At 45.1% G+C, this 19,838-nt stretch overlaps 1 protein-coding gene across 1 annotated transcript in view; it reads right to left on the reverse strand.

Annotated features, from left to right (window-relative positions):
* Nucleotides 1-19,838, reverse strand: part of PYROXD2 (pyridine nucleotide-disulphide oxidoreductase domain 2) — a 38,894-nt gene continuing 19,056 nt past the window's right edge. Inside the window, exons 11-16 of the mRNA XM_075257866.1 lie at nt 19,014-19,086; nt 16,749-16,905; nt 16,083-16,237; nt 9,061-9,167; nt 7,583-7,703; nt 1-85 (exon numbers count right to left, since the gene is read on the reverse strand). Coding sequence (XP_075113967.1) covers nt 12-85; nt 7,583-7,703; nt 9,061-9,167; nt 16,083-16,237; nt 16,749-16,905; nt 19,014-19,086 — 687 coding nt within the window. The 3' untranslated portion in view covers nt 1-11. The remainder of the gene's footprint in view (nt 86-7,582; nt 7,704-9,060; nt 9,168-16,082; nt 16,238-16,748; nt 16,906-19,013; nt 19,087-19,838) is intronic.

A 19,838-nucleotide genomic window follows, 5' to 3' on the forward strand; every position in this document is an offset into this window, starting at 1 on the left:
TCTCCAGAATATTAAGCCGAAAGCTTGAGGTCTTGTAAAGCTACCAAAGCTGCATTTCTTCCTGATGCTCCCATAACACCTCCTCCTGGAAGAGAACAAACCGTATATATCAGGTAATACCGTACTACTATGTGCATGTATTCATTATCTACTCCAATAATTCCCCAGTCACAGACTAACGCTATAGTCATTACATTAATCAGTTATATCCTGTATTATACTCCAGAGCTGCGCTCACTATTCTGCTGGTACAGTCACTGTGTACATACATTACATTACTTATCCTGTATTATACTCCAGAGCTGTGCTCACTATTCTGCTGGTACAGTCACTGTGTACATACATTACATTACTTATCCTGTATTATACTCCAGAGCTGTGCTCACTATTCTGCTGGTGCAGTCACTGTGTACATACATTACGTTACTTATCCTGTATTATACTGCAGAGCTGTGCTCACTATTCTGCTGGTGCAGTCACTGTGTACATACATTACATTACTTATCCTGTATTATACTCCAGAGCTGTGCTCACTATTCTGCTGGTGCAGTCACTGTGTACATACATTACATTACTTATCCTGTATTATACTCCAGAGCTGCACTCACTATTCTGCTGGTACAGTCACTGTGTACATACATTACATTACTTATCCTGTATTATACTCCAGAGCTGCGCTCACTATTCTGCTGGTACAGTCACTGTGTACATACATTACATTACTTATCCTGTATTATACTCCAGAGCTGCGCTCACTATTCTGCTGGTGCAGTCACTGTGTACATACATTACATTACTTATCCTGTATTATACTCCAGAGCTGTGCTCACTATTCTGCTGGTGCAGTCACTGTGTACATACATTACATTACTTATCCTGTATTATACTCCAGAGCTGCGCTCACTATTCTGCTGGTGCAGTCACTGTGTACATACATTACATTACTTATCCTGTATTATACTCCAGAGCTGCACTCACTATTCTGCTGGTACAGTCACTGTGTTCCAAGAAAATCCAGTAATATAAGAAAAATTGCTCAATACTATATAAACAATTCCAAAAAGGAGCAAAATGGGGAAAGAAAAAATATCTAAAACATAACCTTTAATAAAGTCATTTAAAATATCAAACACAGGTATAAAAGGTGTAGCATTTAGCCAAAATAGCTGATAAACATCTCCACAATGTGGTAAATAGCCACAAAAAGACAAGTCACTACAATATAATTAATTAATGGACACGGCGGTCCCACGTCAGGAAAAGAAACCAGTAATGACTTACCCACTGGGTGTGGTTGACATGGAGACGTGGAGACGTGTATCAAATCCAGGGGGTCAGCATAAAACGTGCTAATAACTAGCAAAGTTATAAAGAGGCAAGGTGTACTATCCCTGAACTGTTACATATCAACAGGGAGGGGACTAATAAGCCCTAATACCTAAACACGGGGTCGCCTCCCTAACTGGCCGGCGCCCCGTCAGGAACCTCACCCTATTACTGGGATCTGTCCCTAATGCGACCCTCCTAGAGTAATATGTGAATAGGAAAAAAGAAGTGTGCGTAGAAATGAAATTACACAATTAGGCATACAATCTCAGCATGCCCAGATAGAAAATTACTTTAACATACCCGACATGCATGTTTCGTGGTGCCCAAAGCACCCACTCATCAGGGGTAGTAGTCAATGCCAATAGAAACACGTGAGAATACAAGTACAGATTCACACACACATGCTCACCATGGGGGAACAATCTACTTTAGTATGTCTAAAAAGTAGCATGCAAGCCAACCCTGGTGTAGAGTGGCTAAATAAAGGACAAACTATGTAGCAGAGAATGCACTAATTGAAAAAACATTCCCCTCCCACACTCCGGAGTGCCGGACAGTGCGCGTCCTATGTTCCCCTCACGAGAGACGCGCCAAATGCGCACCTTTTAAAAAGACAGCCACAGTGCGCATGCGCGAGTGACCGAACACCCGCGCATGCGTGAATTACACTGAGATCGGAGCTATAGCGGGCGCATGCGCGATATACCCTATACGCGCTCGCGTCCCCGATAAGCAACAGAGGAAATAAAAAGTAAGTATCCTCTAAAACAGGCAGCATCTAATCAATCTCTGCTAACCATAGGATTAAACAGGAACATACTCTCGCCCCAATAGCAGGAGCAGAGAACAAGCCTGAAGGCATAGTGGGATAGTACCCATATGCTGTATATTTTATACTGTCCACTAGATCTGTATTACAATAAACCAGACAAGGTAGACAAAAAAAGGGATATTCAAACTGGTCAGATATCCCAGGTACAGGAAAAATACTCAAAACATGCCCAGTGGTCAAAAAAGAAACAAAATGCCAGAATACACATCAAATAAATGGGGCAAAACTAAGTTGTTCATTAAGGCCCCCCGGGTGGACCGTTTGTAGCCTAAAAATCCACTTGGTCTCTGTTTGTGTGACCAATCTATCCCAATCACCCTTGCGTGCTGGGAATTTAACCAAATCGATACCCATGAACCTCAATTGCGTGAAATCTCCTGCATGCACATCGCGAATGTGTCGTGCAATTGGAGTATCACGTGCATGCCGGATGTCGCCCAAATGCTCGCCCACCCGTCTCCGAAACTCCCTAACTGTCTTACCGACATATTCAATGCCACATTGACAAATGGCACGATAGATCACGCCTTTAGAACGACAATTGATAAAGTGTCGGATAGTGTAGCTTACACCTGTCACCTGACTTACAAAGAATTTGCCACAAGCGATGAATGGACAGGCCACACATCCACTACATCTATAACAGCCCTTTGTCTGGACTGATAACCAATTCGAAGTGGCGACCGGACCTACAAAATGACTATTAACAACTCGATCCCTGATATTTCGCCCTCTCCGGTATGTAATTTGAGGCCGTGGTCCTACCACCGGCGCGATATCAGGGTCCATTAAGAGGATCCTCCAATGTTTGTTAATAATATCTCTCACGGGTGCAAAAGCCCCATCATAAGTAGCTATGAGCCTAATTAGACCCTCATCCGGGCTCTTGGTCTTGGGTATCAAAAGTTGTGTCCGATCACTTCTAAGGGCAAATTGGTAAGCTTTTCGTATGACAGAATCGGGATACCCCCTGGCCTGAAATCTAGTTCTAAGGTCATCCGCTTGAACCTTAAACTCCTGAAGAGTGGTGCAATTCCGACGCAATCGCAAGAATTGACCCTTAGGAATACCCCTCTTCAAAAACGACGGGTGATGACTCTCCCACCTCAACAAAGAATTGGTGGCGGTGGATTTTCGAAAAATTGTGGTATGTATGTCACCACCCGCCGTTTTAAAGATTTTAACATCCAAGAAGGGTAGACTAAAAGGGTCAATTTCAAAGGTAAAACGGAGGCCAATGTGGTTATCGTTAAGGGATCCAATGAAATGTTCAAACTCACATTTGGTTCCTTCCCACACGACGAAAATATCGTCAATATAGCGAGCCCACACGTGAACCCGCCCGAGCCAGTCGCCCTCCCCCTCACCCGGACCCAGCGAATGCTCCCACCAGCCCAGGAACAAATTAGCGTACGATGGTGCACAAGGGCTACCCATCGCACAGCCCCTGAGCTGGTGGAAGATCCGCTGGTCAAAGATGAAATAATTCCGGGTGAGGGAGAACTCGAGCAACCGCAGGACGAATTCCGTGTGGGCCCGTAAACGACTGCCGCGGGTTTCAAGGAAAGACCGAACTGCCAACAGGCCAAACTTATGGGGGATCGACGAGTATAAAGCTTCCACATCAATTGAAGCTAGTTGACATTGGTCATCAATATGGGTACCTTCCAATCTCTTCAATAGATCAGTGGTATCTTTTACAAAAGAAGGAAGTGCACATACAAAGGGGGCCATGATACGGTCTAAATATATACCAATATTCTCACATAGCGCCCCCACCCCCGAAACGATCGGTCGACCTTTTAAGGGAGTCGTCCCTTTATGGATTTTGGGAAGGGAGTAAAAAGTGGCGATTCTGGGATGTGCTGGCAAGAGAAAGGAATATTCCTCCCTACTAATTAAATTATTACTCAAGGCATCAGTCAGGATAGATTTAAGTTCCTGTAAATACATCTGTGTTGGATCATTTGATATAATTTCATAACAAGATGTATCTGCTAATAAGGACTCACATAATGCCTTATAGTCACCCGAATTCATCACCACGATGTTCCCCCCTTTGTCTGACCCCCTGTCACTGTGTACATACATTACATTACTTATCCTGTATTATACTCCAGAGCTGCACTCACTATTCTGCTGGTACAGTCACTGTGTACATACATTACATTACTTATCCTGTATTATACTCCAGAGCTGCGCTCACTATTCTGCTGGTGCAGTCACTGTGTACATACATTACATTACTTATCCTGTATTATACTCCAGAGCTGCACTCACTATTCTGCTGGTGCAGTCACTGTGTACATACATTACATTACTTATCCTGTATTACACTCCAGAGCTGTGCTCACTATTCTGCTGGTACAGTCACTGTGTTCATACATTACATTACTTATCCTGTATTATACTCCAGAGCTGCGCTCACTATTCTGCTGGTACAGTCACTGTGTACATACATTACATTACTTATCCTGTATTACACTCCAGAGCTGTGCTCACTATTCTGCTGGTACAGTCACTGTGTACATACATTACATTACTTATCCTGTATTATACTCCAGAGCTGCGCTCACTATTCTGCTGGTACAGTCACTGTGTACATACATTACATTACTTATCCTGTATTATACTCCAGAGCTGCGCTCACTATTCTGCTGGTACAGTCACTGTGTATATACATTACATTACTTATCCTGTATTATACCCCAGAGCTGTGCTCACTATTCTGCTGGTACAGTCACTGTGTACATACATTACATTACTTATCCTGTATTATACTCCAGAGCTGCGCTCACTATTCTGCTGAGTTACATCCTGTATCCTTTAAGAGGCCAATAGTGTGTATTATGAGGACACACCCACTCCTGGCTTCATACGTGTACAGCGCTGAGGTATATGTTGGTGACATCTATATATTGGGCCGGCAGAGGTAACGTCCTGGCTGTAGCTCTTTGGATGCGCGGCCATATCTATGCAGACGCTTCAGTGTAAACATCTTTGGCTGCCACTTCTGCCATAAAGTGTTATTGTAGCGGCCGTAAAAGAAAATCGTGTCGTGTCTGTGATCATTTCCATTTTAGATAGTGATACTTTGCAGTGGAGTCTTCTCGGAGTAGGATTTAAAGTGACACATCGTAAAGTGATATTATATCGCTAAATCCACTCCTATCCGCGCTTTATGAAGATGGCCGTCTGAGAAACGCACAAGCACCGAAAAAATGACACATAAAAGTTATACGGCCTGGAATGGCGCTCGTCAATGTTTACAATCTAAGCCTGAGATATTACGACATCTGCGCGCTGACATAAGGGTCACAGAGACATGGAGATTGAGAAATCAGTAACAGTCATGTACTACCGCTTCACGTCTCCTGAGTCACCTAGACTGACTGCAGCACATGCACTGTATAGCGTCTGCCCTTAAAGAGAAGCTCCACTTTTTAACGCCATCTTGTTGTTAGTCCCAGAATTCTGTGCTGAGGACTGGGAATCTTTTTTAAAGGCGTTATCATGTCTTATACTGATGAACTATAGACAGACAGGATCATCAGTATCTGATCTGTGGGGATCTTACACTGGGACCCTGCACAGATCAGCTGTTCCAGCAGCCTCTAGTGGACAGGCAGGTAATAGGAATGGAGCTGTAGTTTCCTGCTGCCACCGCTATACAGTGGACGGGATGGCAGCTCCACTCCTATTACCTGAATCGCAGCAGACTACATGTGCCTGTCCACTGGAGGCTGCAGGAACAGCTGATCTGTGCAGGGTTCCGGCGTCAGTCCTACCTCACTATACCCTATACAGAGCCTTTTGTTTCCAGCTCTGTACACTGTATAGTACTGGTCCAGTAAAGGTCTTGAACAGCTGACTCCTACATACAATGATGTACATTGCAATGTATATAATTAGTTATGTGCTCCTTTCTGGTACTCAGCGGTGTCATGTGACCAGCAATAAGAGACCCCCAAGTGCCGCGGGGTCTTATGTGAGGAGTGGACTTCCTGTCCACACATGAGACGCTGTATCACTTGGAGAATCTTATTCCTAGTCACATGACACAGCTGAGGACCAGAAGGGAGCACATAACTCACATGTGTCATGTGACTAGCCATAGGACTCTCCAACTGCCCTGGGGTCTGATGGGGTCTTATAGGATTTAATAGATACTACATGAGACTCTGTATCAGCTGGAGAGACTTATTCCAGGTCACATGACACCGCTGAGGACCAGAAGGGAGCACATAACTCATGTGTCATGTGATCAGCCATAGGACTCTCCAGCTGCCCTGGGGTCTGATGAGAGTCTTATAGGAGTGAATAGAGATTCTGCATGAGACGCTGTATCAGCTGGAGAGACTTATTCTGGGTCACATGACACAGCTGAGGACCAAAAGGGAGCACATAACTCACACGTGTCATGTGACTAGCCATAGGACTCTCCAACTGCCCTGGGGTCTGATGGGGTCTTATATGATTTAGTAGAGATACTGCAGGAGATGCTGTATCAGCTGGAGAGACACCAGGTCACATGACACAGCTGGGGACCAGAAGGGAGCACATAACTCATGTGTCATGTGATCAGCCTTAGGACTCTCCAACTGCCCTGGGGTCTGATGAGAGTCTTATAGGAGTGAATAGAGATACTGCAGGAGACGCTGCATCAGCTGGAGAGGCTTATTCCAGGTCACATGACACAGCTGAGGACCAGAAGGGAGCACATAACTCACACGTCCTTCAGCCACTGCTAAGAATATAACCTACATTACAATTTGCACTGCGCACCTTTCTTACACGTCAGAGACAAACTATTTTTTGGAGATTGCCTTTTAACCCCTTCACGCTGTGATGAATTTTCAGTCTTTCGCTAAATTGAAAAAACGGATCGACAACAGGAGGTACACGGCCACAAAGTCCGAGGGATCGTGTGTCCTCCATGTTGCTCTCGGACGTGTGATTAACTCCTTATGTGCTATTCCATACGTCGGACAATAATTCCTTCTGCTGCTACATTGCAGGCACATTGGTCGTCACCCAGCTTTCTCAGGAACAGGATATCTCAAGACTGTATATGTGGGGACTTGTACAGGAGGACGTGCTGTTTACATTCCAGTCAGACATTAAAAATACTTTGTGAGTCTCCTCCAGCTCAAGGACAAAGTGTCTAAAGCAGCGACTTCTAATGTTAAAAGCAGCAACTTGAGAATCAATGGAGAGGAAGATAATCTGCAGACGTTTCATCCATAAGCTCTGCGCCTTGCACCGCCTGCCCCATCCATTACACCAGCAAGAAAGATCTCCCATGGTTTCCTGACACATTCTCATATGTAAACGCAAGGACAATACATGCATGCGGTGCGGGTTAGGCTGCAGTTGGGGGCCACGATTTACAGGGGCTGTCTGGTACACACAATACAGTACCTGGATGTGCGCCGCTGCCACACAGATACAGGCTTTCTATTGGTGTCCTGTAATTTGCAAATCCTGGTATTGGGCGTGCGAAATACAACTGATCCAGGGACATGCTGCCGTGGAAAATGTTCTGCAAACAAAAAGAGAGAAAGGACGGTCAAAAATACCACTTTAACTTGGAGGCTACTTGGCTATGGGCCTTGGGGGTGCAGGGCAAAGAAGTTCCCTGGCGTGTGCGCCCAGTAAAAAACATGGAACTTTATAGCTATACTTTATAGCTTATGGTGCAAAAATATTTGCACCATAAGTTCTAGGTATTGAGTTATTGCATATTATAAGCACTGACTATAGGGCATACAGTAGGGATATAGGGGAACACTTGTGTCCTGGCCTCGGAACCTGAAGAAGCTTGAAGACGTCTCTGTCATATAAGCAGCAAACAGTATTATGAAAGGTGAGCCCTGTTGCAGTTATTTCAATGAGGATTTGATAAGATAATCTGAATCATATAAGGGTAAACTTAATTCTGCATCCTCTAGATGCAACATGGTTCTTTGCATAGGCCATCCCCCTTCACGTGGCGTCAAATAATACATGCATACGTTTTATCATCTGACCAGGATGAACTTTGCACACCACACTATTCATTTAATATAGGCAAGAATCCTATATTATGGCAATTCTGATGGGAAGCGACGCCCTAAAGGCACCATTCCCATTGGATTATACCTGGTATTAAATTGTAAGGTCTCTTACTATAAACAGATTACTGGTAGGGCATTGAGAAAACTCCACTCATGCCATAGAGGCCTGTGTCTTCCCGGCCATAAAGGCTACTTAAGAATAGGAAGCTCACAGACAATAAGGTAAGATCCCTAGTAATTGGTGAAGGTCCTAGTGATTAGTGTTGAATGAATAGTATTCGTCGAATACCTCGTGTCCATAGGAATGCGTGTAAGCGGCCGAACACCAAGGGGTTATGCACAGTGAATATTTGACAGCCGCTTACACGCATTCCTATGGAAGCGACGAATACTATTCGCTCAACACTACTCAATGGAGAACCACCATATGGCCCACTCTCGACCAGTCCAAATTCAGAGGACTCTCTGGATCGATTGGATCCCACTTACTAACGCATAGTCAACCCCCTTTAAATTGGAATTCAGCAATATTTAGTCACAAAACCCAGTCCGCAGACCGCCGAGAGTAAACACATCATAAACATTTCAGTCTTCTAATGGTCCACTGCTCATAATCTGAGTGTAATAATACTAATAATCGCTTGTCCCATTTTTCGTAGCGAGGACCATTAGAAGAACGACTCTGCGCATTGTCATTACGCTGATGAGTCCGTCTCAATGACTGCGGCTAATTCCATCGCCACCCACCACGCTGGTGACATCTCATAGACGGGTTCACCCAGATCACCAGCCAGGTTGCTATTCGTTTTTCGCTATCTCATGTAACACGCAGACACGACATACTCCTCCAGAGAGGCCGAATATCCTTTCCAGATCCGGCGGCGTGAGAACGTCTCTGCCTATCACCGAGGCCTTGAAGCCGGGAGCGTATTTTTCTATCCAGTCGAAGACTAGAAAAAAAAAAAAGTAGAAAATAACATTGACACAAGTTGTCTGGTTATCAGGTTTCATTTGTGGAAGGAGCTGTACGGATTAGGACACCACGTTGCGTTGCGATCGGTCCAGAGCGCCCATCTTCTACAATGAAGTGTTATTCCGCCGGTATAAAATTACTAATATATATCAAATATATTACGGTGCAGCGAGGGCCGGGAAGATTTCCCAGTCTCTTCCTTCTCACTGCCCTGCACAAACATTTGTTCTTCTAATTATATTTCCACTTAGAAGAAAGTTTGCTGCTTTAAGACTCATTAGTTTCTTAAATTAACCCGTTAGGTCTCAGAATTCAGCGGCTTAAAGGGTCCAAAATACTGTGTAAGGACCTTTAACAGGGGCGGAACCTGATGGGATAATCCTCTTTGTATAGGTAGGCAAACTGGCCTGCAAGTGCACTGGGGGCGGAGTCTAATTTGGAAGATTTAGCTACAGATGGCTGCAGGGGTGAACCTAGGGATTGTGCCGCCTGAGGTGGACATCAGAAAGCCGGGGCGGGGCCGAGCGGAGGGGGTGTGGCGAGCGGTGTTAGCAGGCAGGGAGAGAACCTGCTCTCTGCTAAGCGTGAGGGGCGGCCGCTGGAGCAGCGCTGTGTCCACAGGGCCGCCCCAATCCACCGCTCACTTCCCGTGCCGGGCTGCCGAGACGGTGACACTAAGCCAGTCCAGGACAGCTTGTCCTGGACTGGCTTAGGTCAGCAAAAATGCCGCCCTCCCCCGGGGCCCTGGCATATCGCCGCCTGAAGCGGTCGCTTCAGGTCACCTCATGGGAGGTGCGGCGCTGGATGGCTGAGCCTAAAAATGTAATTCGTAACTACATGGGCGTTGCTGGGCTGAGATTCTAGAAGAGAATGGGTGAGTGGGCGGTCCCAGACTATCTGGTCTATCAAAGCACCGCCCACTTCACAGTAGAGAACCTAATTAGCATATTGGTGCTGGAACGAACAGCGTTGATTGCTCAGGAACGGTGAGGGCTAGAGAAAAAATTCCACCTGTGTCAGAATCAGCGGAGCGCCACCTATCAGAGGATACAAAGACAGAGAGTTGGTGCAAGTGGTGAAAAGTCCCCTTTAAAGATTTTTAAGGATTTTTGGATTTCCTGTTGTAATTTTCGGCAGGAGTATCGGGACCTTGGCGGTTTAATGTCTTGCTTTAATATTCGCTGTAATGGTTACCGTAGGTGGAAATGGCGTAACCTTATTTATGGAGACAATATGAGGAGCGTCTCGTAGATCCTAGATCATAAAGTCATTACCATAATGGCCGCTTCTTATAGGAATATTAAATATTCATGTGCCAATTAGAAACCCTTCAGGCTGCCATTTTGAATGTCTTCGTCCCATGTGACGACGTAGGGGGAAACAAAAAATGGAACTATACGAAAACCGGGAATTGGGTGGTGGCCATAACGGGTGCAGAGGTTGGGCCAGGGAGCAGCCCACACCCAGTCAAGTCTATTTTCCACTGTCTCCCAATGTCAGATTTCGGGGGAGATCAGATCCAACTGCCCAATCCCTTCTGATGGCTAGGAGGAGTCTAGCAGGGTCACCCCCCGCCCCCCTCCAATTCAGTACACATTCACTGTTCGGGCAAGTCAATGGCTAACAACTATGTCATATGTGCAACCAGCTTAAAGAGGACCTTTCACCACCTACATCATCTCTTCGGATCCCTCCATAGGCCTCGCTACACTGATCCCGACACATTTGGAATTGTGTCTCTAGCCCTCTCCATTCCTGAGCAATCAGTGCAGATAGTTTCAGTATCCAATATGCTAATTAGGCTCTCCTCGGTCAGATAGGCGGTCCCAGACGGTCTGCTCCAACCCAAGACTACCCAAGTGGCATCTATGGAAAGATGTGAAGAGTTGGTGGAGGTGGTGAAAGGTCCTTGGGTAATCGTGTCCCCTGACAGCCCCTGGGACTAACCCCAAACCACTCTGGTTCTGCCCTAAAACAATGGGGCCACCTACTAAGGAGTATAAGCCACTCTCCTGAATGAATGAGTTTTCTGGTATTACTTCTGAAAAGTTGGAGCCGTTGGCAACCATGGCAGTTATAGGGCAGTATTGTGTGAGCACTATATGGTGCTATTATTTAAGAACAATATGGTAGTTTTATTTATACAAAATAAGGTGGCATAACATGACACTATAAGTATTGTGTAGCAGCACTTTACGGTCTTACGGTCATTAGGCGGATGTTATTTATGCACAATATAGTGGTATTATTTTGGTGCCGTATGATGGCGTTGTTTGGGCACAATATGACACCATATATAATGTGTGTCAGTATTGTTTGGCACTGTATACTTTTACTAATGAGAAACAACATGATGGTATTATTTATTCACAATATGGTGGTATTATTTAGCATGATGGCATTCCTTTGACACAAAACCACACTGCTATGTATTATATATGTATTTTTTGCAAATTTATGTGGCAGTACTGTTTGGACACTATATGGTATTACTGTATATAGTAGTATTATTTAGGTGCAGTATAATAGTGCTGTTTGGGCACAATATGACACTATATGTACTGTGTGTATTGTAGGGGGCACTGTATAGTTAATATGGTGGTATTATTTAGCATGATGGCATTCTTTGGGCGTAAAACCACACTTATATATGTATTTTATGTAAGGTTATGTGGCAGTACTGTTTGAACACTATATGGTATTAGTGGTTAGGAACCATATGGTGGTATTATTTAGGCGCAGTATAATGGCATTTTTTGGACGCAATATGACACCATATGTACTGTGTGGCAGTATTATGTGAGCATGGAATGGTGTTACTATTTACACACAATATGGTGGTATTTTTAGGTGCAGTATGATGATGGCATTCTTTGGGCAAAATATGATGCTATTATATAAGTACTATGTACCAGTATTACATGGGCATGCAATGGTGGTATAATTTATTCACAATATGGTGGTATTATTTAGGTGCATTGACACTATTATAGAGCTGGGTGTCAGTATTGTGTGGCCACTGTATAGGGGTATTATCTTAGGGCACAATATGACACTATAAGTACTGTGTGGCAGTATTATGTGGACATGGTAGGTATTATTTAGGTGCAGTATAATGGCATTTTTTGGACACAATATGACACCATATGTACTGTGTGGCAGTGTTACGTGAGTATTATTTTTAGGTGCAGTATGATAATAACACTTATATAATAGCATCATATTGTGCCCAAAGAATGCAATGTACCAATACTGTGTGGACATGATATGGTGGTATAATTTATTCACAATATGGTGGTATTATTTAGGTGCGTTATTTGACACTATTATAGAGCTGGGTGTCAGTATTGTGTGGCCACTGTACAGTGGTATTAGGCTCGGTATAATGGCATTTCTTTGGGCACAATATGACACTATAAGTACTGTGTGGCAGTATTATGTGGACATGGAATGGCGTTACTATTTTGCCATAATATATAGGTATTTTAGGTGCAGTATGATAATAACACTTATATAATATCATCATATTGTGCCCGAAGAATGCAATGTACCAATACTGTGAGGACATGATATGGTGGCATAATTTATTCACAATATGGTGGTATTATATTGGCACCATGTGGTGGTAATACTTGGCGCCACAAGGCAGTATTAATCCAGTGGGGTTGGGAGGGCAGATTTTACCCCGTTGCCTCTACAAACAGCCTCCCGAGTGAGCGCAATCCCCTAAACCCTTTCTATCTATTATTAGCCTCCTACCTAGAACAATACCGCGGCCAGCCTTGTACAAACCTTGTATCTATCCACTATCGTATGTCATCTGCCGCTATAAGACTAATCTGATTTCCTAGCAGCGCCCGCACACTACTCTAAATTATATTAAGTCACCAAAAATAAGGAAGTTGAGACATTGCAAAATATCTGCGTGTAAATGGCGGCTTATGTATTCGGAGGGCCGTGGCGAGGAATACAAACTAGAAATATTCTCTGCAGTAAAGAGATTAAAGAATTTATTTATAAAACTGGGATAATCCTTAAAGCATATTATCCCGGACAGCACTTTATAAGTCGTGCAGCATGTTTATTGGATTACACTGCAATTTATGGCTGTAATATGTGCGCCGTACTACCATGCATTAGCTGCTATCAGGCGGCACATTAAAGCTACTGCAATTTAATGGGGAGGATTTTCACCCTGGCCTAGATAACACTACACACTGAATACAGCTCGCAGGACAACTGTGATAACATCCCATGGAAGATCTGATAATACACATCTATATATTGTATTCTATACAGGATATACCTCCCTGTATACATATATCATACTATGCAAAGGACATGGACTGCTCTTATGTGTACTGTATTACACAGACAGTCCACTATGGAGGATGGACATCATGCAGTACTTCACTTCCCCTGCGGTGGCGCTGCAGGGAAATTGAGCACATGCAGCAATCTGCAGCAAAATTGACATCTTATATGCAGCAAAATTTCTGAAATTTTGCAAATTTTCCAAAGCAGTTCTGCAAATCCAGGTCAAAATCTGCAAATTCTGCAGCAGATTTTCCACGACACAGTTTCCTTGCAGATATTCCTTCCAGTTTCATCTTAGTTAGGACTACAGATATGGAAGAAGTGAATATTCTGTTCAGACGACGTGTATACGTGGGGCGCTCCATGCCCTAGAAGTTTCCTATTCGGAAGTGCGATACAAGACTTTTTGTGAGTCAGGAGTTTTTAGTTTTTACTTTTGGTTCCTTTTTTCATGGTAAGTTTATGGCAGTGAGATAGCAAATACATCCCAGGAAGCGAATGGCTACATTGTAATAGGCGTCTCACAGTAATGCTGGGGTTGTGGAGTCCGCTACAAGTTTTTGGAACACATCACCAAATTGGGGCTATGAAATTTTATGGCGATGGTCGGATGGAGATTTGGAAGTCTGTGGGATATCCATGGTTAACACACAGTCCATTGATTTAAATTAGACTGGTGTAATGCTTCATCTTCCCTGTGGTGGCGCTGCAGAGCAATTATCCCACAGATTCTACCTGATCTTTGGGTCTCCCAGTAATAGGATGCCATATAACCAGCTTATTTGTGGGGGGCCCTTCTAATAAAACGGGTTCCATGTTTCTAATCCAGTTCATGGAGTAAGCCGTGTACCCGGAGATCAATGTCCAGGGCTCATCCTATATAGCAGGGGTAGGGAACACACAGTAGCATTAGCATAGGGTTACCCAAGATCTTGGCTGATAGTCTAAAGCCTAAAGTTTTTCGGTATCTGCTCTGTCCTGCCATACTAAATATTCTAGTCTAATAGTACAAGTGCACAAAGTCTGACCCTGGAGTCTCTCACATTCTGTAACCTCGTGATCGTAACACATTAATAATGAATACGGCAATGATGGGCCCGGACTGGCCTCTGTATAACTGCTGCAAATGGGACGTCTCTGCTTTATGCACATATACATGATTTAATAGAACCGACATAAGGTAAAAGCAGAAGAAGCCAGAATAAAGCAAAAGTCGGGCACATGTGGGGTGACTGTCCGTAACTAGTTCCCAATCCTAGACAGGATACTCCAAAATGAAAGACGTGCAGCTCCAGTAATGGTGCAATGGTCAATGAAGTCTGGGATTTGTGCACTAGACAGAAGTGTAAGGTGGTGCGGGCGCAGACCTTCTACTGTTAGGCTATTGCACAGGGAAGGGTTAAAGCTCTTAGTAGAGTATACTGGTTATATGATGGACCTGCACTATGCTGGATGATGTGCTTTATACAGGTTTACGTTGCTTTCATTGGTGCAGATTGCAAGGATTCCTTCTAGGCAGAAGTAAATTGCATCCACAGGATCGGTTGTGTTTTTTGCAGAGGTAATATATAAATAAAGCCATACTCTCCTGTCCCCGGCGCCCTGTTGGTCACTCACTGTGCGATGGTCCCTGGAATCCCTGTGCCCCATGTGACCATTCAGACCAAATAGTGGCCTCAGTGGTTGCTGGAGAGGGTCTGGTGATGTAAGTGACCAGGGACAGGTAAGTATGGAGGGGCAGAAGGTCAGCTCTTTGCTGGAGGGCAACAACTAGCAAGGCCAAGTGAGCTGTGAGAGTTGTATGATACGCTTCCAATAAGGAAAGGGACTACTACACCCAAGAGGTCAACTGCTTCTGCAAAGCAGAACACATCAGTGAATACCCGATAAGTGTGAGGGCGCCCAGGACTTGTATCGACAGGTGAAGCATCCCCCACTACAGCCACAATGTGTCGTTCACCATTGCCCTGACACCTACATGTAAAGACCTGTTGTGCCATAACATCTACCATAAAGGGATCCTGCGTACGTCCTTCACCAACCGAGCTCCAAGTGACTTGCAGAGGCCAGATAGCGAGGAGACCCTTAAATGGTGCATGAACTCCACATTGCTACCCTGGGCGGTAAAGGCTGCACACCGGCATCGGGATGATAGAAGCATAGGGTCTGCTATAGGGGTCTCGTTCAGGGGCCACTAGGAACACAGTAAAGTAACGGTTGCCTTTCGACTACTAGGGCTAGTATCCAGGCTTATATTTAGCACACCGTCCAACCACTGAGTCTCAAATTACAAGGCCCTACATACCATAAGGGCAGGCCATGCGGCTACTATGTGGCCCTTGGAGAGGGGGGGGCCCAGCCCCTTTACTACTAAGAATCTGTGCAGGATTCCCCACTCCTGGGGAATTACATTCTTATCAAACAAGGGGTTGGAACATTTTGGGACCTCACAGCTGACGGGCACATTGTGGGCACCAGCAATCACCTGTTATTACTGGGGGAACCATAGGGTGCGGAGACAGTGCTCTGACCAGTAGGGGGCGTCACTGTCCCCAAGAGCTCCTTGTCTAGTTACCGTTATCTGCATATTTATTCCTTTCCTCCTCGTTCCACGTCCGCCCCTGGCTCAGGGTATATGGTGTATACTGTGAGAAGATGGAGATCACATGGCATCCTGGAGGAGCGAGGGTCGGGTCCAGCGAAGAGGGAATGCAGAGCTCGATCATTGGCCTGTGAAAAAGAGCAGAAGCCGTCATCTCCATCCAATGTCATCTTCACACACCCATAAAGACTCAGAATATTTCCCAAGTTTAAGCCCCATCCTTGCATTTCATTTTCAATACAATACTGCATCATGCCAGCAAAACCTTGGACAGACTGTAATTCACATATCAACCACTGGGTGGCCACACGTACAGCATAAACATCTCGTGGCACAGTATCACAAAATCATGTTGTTTTTCCAAAGCTTGTCATCTCAAGCAAAGGTAATAAAGGACACATCAGCATTTCTATGACCACATTAGTCACTAAAGTTGGAGTTCCTTATATACCTTTAGAAATCTAAATGTCTGCCCTCCTATATCTCGTCCAGCAGGCCTCATTCTCTGCTGGCTGGTCTGAATGGCATGTTGCTTTAAGGCTGCTATGCCTAAGGGTCCTATACACCCCAAGAATAATATATATATTTGCATACTGTATATATATATGCAGTATATTATTAGTCGGCCATCAGCTTTACCTTTCCGATGGCCGCCCCTTACTGGCATCCTCATGGGCTTCATTGAGCAGTTGCATGTTCTCGCTGTTCAGGTGGATGGAGCAGCGGTGGTGGGGCAGGGGTTTGCCATCCGGTGTGTTCGGTCTGGACAAGAAGTTTGGTAACCGATCTACAGCCACTAAGGAGAGAAGAAACCCTGAGGTCAGTGCGATATTATATAGTCCAGTATTCTGAATCGGGTGGTCAGGTTATTCTAATCCCTCTGCAAGATGACAGTCCGTCTTGGGAAACCAAGCCAGATTCATCAGAGATTTCAGAGTGAGTGTCAGTGGAGGAGGAATAGAGGCCGTGTAAGTGGAGAAAGAAGCATTTTTCTCTGATAAGATATATTACAAAGTTTCTTCTATTCGCTCGGACTATTCATTTATGCAAAGTTGGTTGAAAAGTTAGTGTCCCTTTAAAATTGTAGTCTTACTAAAGTGCGGCATTAAATGAATACTTCATGAAGATCCTTCCCTAAAAATGGCATGAATGTGGCAGGTGCCTGGTGAAGGACGTCTCCAGACTACGAAATAAATCACTTCTTATAGAATACACAAGTACACAATGAAGATTGAAGCCTCCCGATCTGCTGACTGCGCGGCCTCCACAGCTCATTCACTACTGACATCTAAACAATATAGTAATTACTTTTTAATAGTGGGAGAAAATACATTGAAAATGAGGATTTCAGCAGATTTTACCAATGACTTCATTGCTCAGCAGATTTATACAAGCAAAAATAACCCGGCAGCAAAAGAAGTTATTACAGATCGTTCCATTCAGCCATGGTGGATATAATGTAGAGCAGGTGCCCGTACGGAAGACCAGAGGAGAAAGAGAACATAGCACATGGATACATTGTATTGTGCTGATTCAGCCCCATTCACTCCAAAGGTGCAGTACCTGACATGACCTATGGGCATGGGTGGCGCTGTTTAGCCCATTGTAAAAAGAAACAACGGCATACACTTTGGGCAGCGACCGTCCTACAGATACAGTCAGCCCACTCAGTGTGGGAATTTAGGGAGTCTGAACCTTGGCGTACAGTGGCCATATGCATGCAGTCAAGCCAAGAGCAGGGTGCAGTATGGATATAATCAGACACGACCCACAGAGTGGAAACCAAACACAGGCACCCAAAGAGCCACAGGAGAGGAGTCTGAGCGTGGAGATGTGGCATCAGTAACTTGGAGCCCAGCAGGAGAATGGTGGCGACCATGGAGAGGAGAAAGTCATTGTATCAGGGGGACAAACACCGTGTGAGGAGAAGGAGACTCCTCTACTACAGGCCAAGTGGCCAAAGGACACAAGTAAGAGACTCTAATGAGATCTTGCTTGTTCAGTTCACCATTTCAGCTATATTATGTTCTTCCACACTTTGGGAGTCTGAACTTTAGCAAGCAGTGAGTCCAAGCGCAGGACACAGCCTGGAGACTGGGGAGAAAGACTGAAAACCAAACACCCGCACCCAGGCAGCCTGAGCAGAGGGGACTGAGTGTGGAGGTGAGGACAACGGCAGCTCGAGGTTCTGTGTGAGAATGGTGGGGACCATGGAGAAGGTGCAACAAACACTGTTTGAGAAGGACACAGGGAAGAGACGTTAATGTGATCTTGTTTGCTCATTTCATGGTTTCTACCATACTACGCTCTTGTAATCCAGTTGTGGTTACTGTGTCCACTACCCTGCTACAATATATCTACCAATAGGGGCATCTTATAAATGATGCGGCAAAGAGGTTGCAATGGACCTCCACACACACCATGGCCTGGATTGGCTCCCGTATCCACCATCAGCTCCCGTATCCACCATCAGCTCCCGTATCCACCAGCGTCTCCCATATCCACCAGCGTCTCCCGTATCCACCAGCGTCTCCCATATCCACCATCAGCTCCCATATCCAACATCAGCTTCTGTATCCACCAGCGTCTCCCGTATCCACCAGCGTCTCCCATATCCAACATCAGCTTCTGTATCCACCAGCATCTCCCGTATCCACCAGCGTCTCCCGTATCCACCAGCGTCTCCCGTATCCACCAGCATCTCGCACAGCCGGTCTCTGACATGACTTACACAATTACAGCTTTTCCTGGGTTCATAAACAATAGCGGTCGGCGCTTATTATTCCATTACTAGCGGAGCCGCGCAGACACATTATCCCCGGGCCTTAGATGAGATCATTAGCACCAGAGTAAATATATTTTCTTCGTTAGCTAATTGCCGTAATTGAGGCTCAGTAAACATACCATTTATTTTGGTAACTGGGGACTTGGCATCAAACTGTGAAATCTTTCTTATAAAATCTTCTGGCAATCGCTCCTAAAAAATAAAACGGAACAGACACTGGATCACTTAGATTGTTCTCTACAGAGACAGTACTAGCGAGCCTCATAGAGCGTGCATCCATCCGCTTCATAGAGACAGTACTAGCAAACCTCATAGAGCATGCATCAATCCGCTTCACAGAGACAGTACTAGCGAGCCTCATAGAGCGTGCATCAATCTGCCTCACAGAGACAGTACTAGCAAACCCCATACAGTGTGCATCAATCCGCTTCATAGAGACAGTACTAGCAAACCTCATAGAGCATGCATCAATCCGCTTCACAGAGACAGTACTAGCGAGCCTCATAGAGCGTGCATCAATCTGCCTCACAGAGACAGTACTAGCAAACCTCATAGAGCGTGCATCCACCCGCCTCACAGAGACAGTACTAGCAAACCTCAGAGCGTGCATCAATCAGCTTCATAGAGACAGTACTAGCAAACCTCATAGAGTGTGCATCAATCTGCCTCACAGAGACAGTACTAGCAAACCTCAGAGCGGGCATCCACCCGCCTCACAGAGACAGTACTAGCAAACCTCATAGAGCATGCATCCACCCGCCTCACAGAGACAGTACTAGCAAACCTCATGGAGCATGCATCCACCCGCCTCACAGAGACAGTACTAGCAAACCTCAGAGCGTGCATCAATCAGCTTCATAGAGACAGTACTAGCAAACCTCAGAGCGTGCATCCATCCGCTTCACAGAGACAGTACTAGCGAGCCTCAGAGCGTGCATCAATCT

The sequence above is a fragment of the Leptodactylus fuscus genome, chromosome 10 (genome assembly GCF_031893055.1).
Source record: "Leptodactylus fuscus isolate aLepFus1 chromosome 10, aLepFus1.hap2, whole genome shotgun sequence".
In the NCBI taxonomy this organism is placed as follows: domain Eukaryota; kingdom Metazoa; phylum Chordata; class Amphibia; order Anura; family Leptodactylidae; genus Leptodactylus; species Leptodactylus fuscus.